This window comes from Telopea speciosissima, unplaced genomic scaffold, assembly GCF_018873765.1.
Source record: "Telopea speciosissima isolate NSW1024214 ecotype Mountain lineage unplaced genomic scaffold, Tspe_v1 Tspe_v1.0034, whole genome shotgun sequence".
Lineage (NCBI taxonomy): Eukaryota > Viridiplantae > Streptophyta > Magnoliopsida > Proteales > Proteaceae > Telopea > Telopea speciosissima.
In genome coordinates, this window is record NW_025317370.1 from 119,890 (window position 1) to 127,972 (window position 8,083).

At 42.7% G+C, this 8,083-nt stretch overlaps 1 protein-coding gene across 1 annotated transcript; it reads left to right on the top strand.

Moving 5' to 3' along the window:
* The first annotated feature begins 5,788 nt into the window (after positions 1–5,788).
* On the top strand, positions 5,789–6,999 carry LOC122647362. Its single transcript, XM_043840786.1, has 2 exons — positions 5,789–6,297; positions 6,354–6,999. The coding sequence occupies exons 1-2, from the start codon at positions 5,789–5,791 to the stop codon at positions 6,997–6,999; spliced, it is 1,155 nt and encodes a 384-aa protein (XP_043696721.1).
* Positions 7,000–8,083: the final 1,084 nt, after the last annotated feature.

Below are 8,083 nucleotides of genomic sequence, written 5' to 3' on the forward strand. Positions count from 1 at the left end.
AACCCCAAACGACCCACCCAGTCTGGTTTAAACCAAAAATGAACATATGTTGAAATAGGTATCGATTCGAAGGTCACGACCCTCAACACCGCATCCACACGTCTTATAAGAGATAAGGACACATTTTAGAAAATACCAAACCCAAAAAAGTACAGAAATGCCCCCAAATAAGCCCAAACGACCCACCCGGTTTGGTTTAAACCAAAAATGAACATATGTCGAATTAGGTATCGATTCGAAGGTCACGACCCTCAACATCGCATCCACCCTTCTAACAGGAGACAAGGACACTTTTAGAAAATACCAAAACCAAAAAAGTATAGAAATGCCCCCAAATAACCCCAAACGACCCACCCGATCTGGTTTAAATCGAAAATGAACATATGCCAAAATAGGCATCGATTCGAAGGTCATGACCCTCAACACCGCATCCACATGTCTAACAAGAGATACAATCACTTTTAGAAAATCCCAAGCCCAAAAAAGTACAAAAATGCACCCAAATAACCCCAAACGACCCACAGTCTGAAGTTTAAACAAAAAATGAATGTATGTTAAAAATCAAATAGGTCGATTCGGAGGTCATGACCCACAACATCGCATCCACACATCTAATAAGAGGTAAGGACACTTTTTAGAAAATGCCAAATCAAAAAAGTACAAAATGCCCCAAAAACCCCAAACGACCCACCCGGTCTGGTTTAAACCGAAAATGAACATATGCCAAAATAGGTATCGATTCGAAGGTCACGACCCTCAACATCGCATCTACACATATAATAAGAGATAAGGACACTTTTTAGTAAATACCAAACCCAAAAAAGTACAGAAATGCCCCCAAATTACACCAAACAACCCACCCAGTCTGGTTTAAATCGAAAATGAACATATGTTGAAATAGGTATCGATTCGAAGGTCACGACCCTCAACACCGCATCCACACGTCTTATAAGAGATAAGGACACATTTTAGAAAATACCAAACCCAAAAAAGTACAGAAATGCCCCCAAATAAGCCCAAACGACCCACCCGGTTTGGTTTAAACCAAAAATGAACATATGTCGAATTAGGTATCGATTCGAAGGTCACGACCCTTAACATCGCATCCACCCTTCTAACAGGAGACAAGGACACTTTTTAGAAAATACCAAAACCAAAAAAGTATAGAAATGCCCCCAAATAACCCCAAACGACCCACCCGATCTGGTTTAAATCGAAAATGAACATATGCCAAAATAGGCATCGATTCGAAGGTCATGACCCTCAACACCGCATCCACATGTCTAACAAGAGATACAATCACTTTTTAGAAAATCCCAAGCCCAAAAAAGTACAAAAATGCACCCAAATAACCCCAAACGACCCGCCCGGTCTAGTTTAAACCAAAAATGAACGTATGCCAAAATCGGTATCGATTCGGAGGTCATGACCCACAACATCGCATCCACACATCTAATAAGAGGTAAGGACACTTTTTAGAAAATGCCAAATCCAGAAAAGTACAGAAATGCCCCAAAAAAACCCCAAACGACGCACCCGGTCTCGTTTAAACCAAAAATGAACATATGTCGAAATAGGTATCGATTCGAAGGTCACGACCCTCAACATCGCATCTACACATATAATAAGAGATAAGGACACATTTTAGAAAATACAAAACCCAAAAAAGTTCAGAAATGCCCCCAAATAAGCCCAAACGACCCACCCGATTTGGTTTAAACCAAAAATGAACATATGTCGAATTAAGTATCGATACGAAGGTCACGACCTTCAACATCGCATCCACACGTCTAATAAAAGACAATGACACTTTTGAGAAAATACCAAACCCAAAAAGGATAGAAATGCCCCCAAATTACCCCAAACGATGCACCCGGTCTGGTTTAAATAAAAAATGAACATATGCTGAAAGAGGTAACGATTCGAAGGTCACGATCCTGAACATCGCGTCCACACGTCTAATTAGAGATAAGGACACTTTTCAGAAAATCCCAAACCCAAAAAAGTACAGAAATGCCCCCAAATAACCCCAAACGACCCACCCGATCTAGTTTAAACCGAAAATTAACATATGCCAAAAAAGGCATCGATTTGAAGGTCATGACCCTCAACACCTCATCCCCACGTCTAACAAGAGATACAGTCACTTTTTAGAAAATCCCAGGCCCAAAAAAGTACAGAAATGTGCCCAAATAACCCCAAACGACCCACCCGGTATAGTTTAAACCGAAAATGAACATATGCCAAAATTGGTATCGATTTGAAGGTCACGATCCCCAACATCGCATCCACACGTCTAGCAAGAGATAAGGACACTTTATAGAAAATCTGAAGCCCCAAAAAGTATAGAAATGCCCCCAAATAACCTTAAATGAGCCACCCGGTCTGGTTTAAACCGAAAATGAACATATTTCGAAATAGGTATCGATACGAAGGTCACGACCCTTAACGTCGGATCCACACGTCTAATAAGAGAAAAGGACACTTTTTAACTAATACCAAACCCAAAAAAGTACAAAAATGCCCCAAAATACCCCCAAATGACCCACCCGATCTGGTTTAAATCGAAAATGAACGTATGCCAAAATAGGTATCGATTCGAAGGTCACGACCCTCAACATCGCATCCACACGTCTAATAAGAGATAAGGACACATTTTAGAGAATCCCAAACCAAAAAAAAGTATAGAAATGCCACCAAATAACCCCAAACGTCCCACCCGGTCTTGTTTAAACTAAAAATGAACATATGTCGAAATAGGTATCGATTCGAAGGTCTCGACCCTCAACATCGCATCCACACATCTAATAAGAGATAAGGACACTTTTTAGAAAATACCAAACCCAAAAAAGTACAGAAATGCCCGCAAATAACCCCAAACGACCCACCTGGTACGGTTTAAATAAAAAATGAACATATGTCAAAATAGGTATCGATTCGAAGGTCACGACCCTCAACATCGCATCCACACGTCTAATAAGAGGTACGGACGCTTTTTAGAAAATCCCAAGCCCAAAAAAGTATAGAAATGCCTCCAAATAACCCCAATGACCCACCCGGTCTGGTTTAAAATCGAAAATGAACATATGCCGAATTAGGTTTCGATTTGAAGGTCAGGACCCTCAACATCGCATCCACACGTCTAATAAGTGATAAGGACACTTTTTAAAAAATACCCAACACCATAAAGTACAGAAATGCCCCCAAATAACCCCAAACGACCCACCTGGTCAGGTTTAAATCGAAAATGAACATATGCCGAAATAGGTAACGATTCGAAGGTCACGATCCTCAACATCACATCCACACATCTAATAAGAGATAAGGATACTTTTTAGAACATACCAAACCCAAACAAGTACAGAATTGCCCCCAAATAAGCCCAAACGACCCACTCGGTCTGGTTTAAACAAAAAATGAACATATGTCAAAATAGGTATCGATTCGAAGGTCATGACCCTCAACACCGCATCCACACATCTCACAAAAGATACAGACACTTTTTAGAAAATCCCAAGCCCAGAAAAGTATAGAAATGCCCCCAAATAACCCCAAACGACCCACCCGGTCTAGTTTAAAACGAAAATGAACATATGCCGAAATAGGTATCGATTCGGAGAGAGAAGCTCTGGGGTTTTTGGAGAGTGGGGAGTTAGGCGTTTGGTTTTGGTGATGGCCGACGGGCCATTTGCTTCGGCTAATGGTCTTCCTCCTTTGCTCAGTTCGGGGGAGGGGAAGTAGTGGGGGGAGGGTGTAACTCGGGTGAAGGTGGGGCTGTGGGGGCTGGTTTTGGTGGTTCGACAGGTGGTGCTGTTGGAGGGGGTTTGGGTTATCCGGTGGTAGAAGGTGGTGATGCTGTCCATGCTTTGGGTGATTCGGTGGTGGGAGGAAGTGGGAGTGGAGGCTTGATTCAGCATAATGATGGGACTGCAAATGGTTTAATTGAGGCGACAAAGAAGATTGGGGTTCCGTGGTCAGCCCTCTTCTCCTCTTCATCTTCTTCGAAGTTTGGAGATGGGCTGAAACTTTCTTATGTTGAACCTGTGGAGATAGATGGGGCATTGGCTGCTAAGTGCCCGGCTTTGATGATCAAAAATGGGCTGGAAAAATGGAAGAACACCTTGATGGGTCACTTTATTGGTGGCAGGCCAAGTTTCGTTTTTGCACGTGATATGTTATTGAAGCAATGGAAAATCTCAGGCCATGTTGACGTCAACTTGTTAGAAAGTGGAATTTTTATTTTTCGTTTTAACCTTGAAGATGATAAGACTAAAGTCCTTGAAGGGGGGCCATGGTACGTTCAGAGAAGGCCTATGATTCTGCGTCCTTGGAGCCCGGATGTTTGTTTGGAAAGAGTTGATTTGTGTTCAGTCCCGGTTTGGATATCTCTTCCCAATCTCCCTTTTCATTTTTGGTCATCCGAAGCTCTTAGTTCGATTGGGAGTGTCATTGGGAAGCTTATTGTGACTGATAAAATGACACAGTCAATGGAGGTATGCCCATTTGTGTGTAGAAGTTTCTGCTAGTAAGGACCTCCCTTCTTCTATTCCAGTTTATGGAGATGAGGGTCTTGCTTTTAACCAACGGGTTGTCTATGATTGGAAACCGCCGCTATGGAGAGTGTTTGGTCATCAGGTTGATACGTGTATGTATGGCAGCCGCTCTTCAAACCAGAAAAATACGAAGGCCAAGCAAGAATGGTGAGTGAAGGAAGCAGCCGGAAACAATGGTGATTCGGTGGCTGGAAATGTGGCTGGGCAGCCGCCTAGACAGTCTGCATTGGGAGATACAATTTCAAATTCTGTTTCCTTAAATTCCCGCAAGACTAAAGGGAAAGAGGTTTCCCATTCCTTGGGGCATGACACCACCTTTGGTAAGAAGAATAATAGGAAATCTGCGTCAATCTTTGAAGGACAGGCTAAAGCTAAGGAAGTTACCCAGTCCAACGCTTTTGCCTTGCTGAAAAATCTAACGGAGGAAGTTCATTACAACCCGGAGGATATTATGTTGGATGCTGACTCATGTGCTATCTTATTAGGCAATGAGTTATTTGAGGGAGAGGAGAATGTGGAAGAAGATTCTTTCATCCAGCCGTTAGCAATCCTTCCTAGTTTGGAAAAGGACGGAGAGGATGGGCCTTCCGTTGCTGGTCTTAAAGATCTCCACCCAGGCAGCTCTGATGAAGATTTTATTGAGGGGTACCAACGTTCAAGGGATGCTGCCCAGGATTTGAATTTAAATTCCTACCATTTTGAGAAGACCCCTAGTGCGTTGTGCATGGAAGAAGGAGAAATTAATGGGGCAGCTTCTCCTTTAATCGTTGATGAGCTGGCCAGGGCTGATTCCTTGGATTCTAATCCAATTCTGTCCACTAAGGGCAGGAATAATGGTGAATTGACTGCGGATAAGGAAGGAACTGTTTTGGAAGGGCATGAGAGGCGAGTTGATACGCTGTCTTTGAAAGGGAAGGGGGCAGATTGGTCCAATAAACCCTCAGCTAACTTTGAAAGACTGAAACGGCAGGCAGCGGAGAACCGTTCAAACCAGGGGTCCTTAGACAAAGGTATGGGTTTTTCTGGTTCTCTTACTTCTTCTTTATTGGGCCGGGCCAGTGGAAGAGGCCCTAAATTTTTACCTCAACGTATTCCTGTGAAGGGGGCATTAGATTGGAGGGACCTAGTAAGGGTGGGACTGATGTGGCTACCCATCACCTTAGATGAATTGCATCTCTTGGAACGTGAGGGGTATGAATGCCCCTACAAAGAGACGTGGGATTAAAAATGTGATTATGGACAATAATGCTAAATTAGCCATTCTTCTTGAGACTAAGGTGAAAGCGGAGAACTGTGCTGCTACCTTTGACCCTTTCCTTTCAAACTGGAAGTATTTACATAATGGTGAGGCAGATTCTACTGTTCGCATTTGGTTGGGCTGGGATGCTACAGTTTTTAAAGTTGAGGAAATTCAGAAATCCACTCAATTTATTCATGCTAAAGTGACTACTTTGGGGACCTCTCTTAATTTTTTGTGCACGGCTGTTTATGCTTCGAATTTGATGGAAGAAAGGAGGGAGCTTTGGAGGGACGTTATTACTCTTGCTAGTAATATCTCCATTCCTTGGGTTGCTCTAGGGGATTTTAATGTTGTTCGTCAGCAAAGTGAAAAACTTGGAGGGGATCCAGTCCGTCAAGAGGTTATTGATGATTTTAACTCTTTCATCTTTGACACTAATCTTATTGATTTAAAGTGGAAGGGAGAACTCTTTACTTGGAATAATAGGCAGGGGGCAGCTCTCAGGTCTGTTGCAAATTGGATAGGGCCTTGGTTAACTTAAATTGGATGGCTGCGCTCAGGTCTTCCGAAGCCACTTTCCTTCCCCCGGGGTTGTCGGATCATTCTCCAGCAGTGGTTTCGATCCTTGATGGGGTAAACTTTGGCCCAAAACCTTTCCAGTTCTTTGAGGCTTGGATTGGAAGAGGGGGGTTCGATGAAGTGGTGATTAAAGGTTGGGATTGTCCAGTAAATATGAAGCTCAATCCTATTCTTTGGTTTGCGGCTCGCCTAAAAAATGTCAAGGCTGAACTCAAGAAGTGGAATAAAGACAGCATTGGAGATGTTTTTCTTGCAGTCAAGAATGCTACATCGGAGTTGACTCACATTCAAGTTAGCCTTGCTGCCCACCCAAATGACTCCGATTTAGTTATCTTAGAGTCAAAAGCCAAAAAGAAGTTATGGGAAGCTCTTAGCACTGAAGAAAAATTCCTTAAGGAGAAATCAAGAGTCAAGAATATTCAATTAGGGGATGGAAATAATAGCTTCTTTCACAAGTCCATGGTGTGTAGGCAAAACCGGAATCACATTTTGGAGGTGCACAATGAAAGAAATGAAGTTATCAAGGAACCCAATCTTATCAAAATGGAGGCAGTTTCCTTTTACATGAACCTGTTTGGAGCAAATGCAGATGACACTGGGTTTTTCCCTGAGTCTATTCCTTTATAACACCGGCTGAATCTTGCATAGCAAAACAGTCTTATTGGACAGATTTCTAATGAGGAAATTAGAAAGGTGGTGTTTGCTATGAAGAATTCCAAAGCTCCAGGGCCGGATGGGTTTGGGGCAGCATTCTTTAAGCACTCTTGGGAGGTTGTTGGAGAGGATCTCACGCTGGCCGTTAAATGGTTTTTTTCAAAGTCCATTATGCCAAGCTCTATTAATGCTACATTCATCAGCCTAATCCCGAAAACCGAAGCTACTTCTTCTTTTGCGGGCTACAGACCAATATCTCTTTGCAACCTATTTTATAAAATCATTACAAAAAATTTATCTAATAGGCTGCAAGGAGTTGTCGGGAAAGTGGTTAGTGATACCCAATCTGCTTTTATCAAAGGGTGCTCTATTGTGGACAACATCCTTGTTTGTCATGATGTGGTTAGGGGCATTGAGCAGAAAGGGACTTCTCCTACGGCAGTGTTGAAAATTGACTTACATAAAGCCTATGACTCCCTTAGTAGAAAGTTCCTCTTTGAGAGGCAGGATGGGTTTCCCAAGCAAGTTCATTCGATGGGTAAAAGCGTGTGTTGATACTTCCTGCTTCTCGATTCTTCTCAATGGAAGCCCTATAGGTTATTTTAAAGGAAAGAGGGGGATAAGACAGGGAGATCCTCTCTCCCCTTACCTGTTTACCATTGCCATGGAAGGTTTTTTGGCCTTGATGAGGAAGTTGGAAACTGAAGGTCAAATCAGCCTGCTCCCAAGATGCAAAAGTTCCCATCTTTCGCACCTTATCTTCGCAGATGACTTGATGATTTTTGTGAAGGCTGTCCCTGACTCTATTTCGGCTTGTTTGGGGGCTCTGACTGATTTTCACACCTACTCTGGGTTGAAACTCAACAGAGCTAAGTCCTCTATTATTTTAGGGGGCCTTACCCAAACGGCCAGATTGCAACTTTTGAAATTAACAAATTTTATGGACACTAAGCTGCCCATTCGGTATCTTGGTGTTCCTCTTATCTCACGCAAGCTTTCTATGGCAGATTGCTCATCTATTCTTGATTTGGTGAGACGAAGACTTGACGGTTGGAAA

Coding starts and splice junctions, on each gene's coding strand:
- LOC122647362 (XM_043840786.1), top strand. CDS start 5,789: ATGGACAATAATGCTAAATTAGCCATTCTTCTTGAGACTAAGGTGAAA. Junction 6,298..6,353: donor AGGCAGGGGGCAGCTCTCAG/GTCTGTTGCAAA, acceptor GGCTGCGCTCAG/GTCTTCCGAAGCCACTTTCC.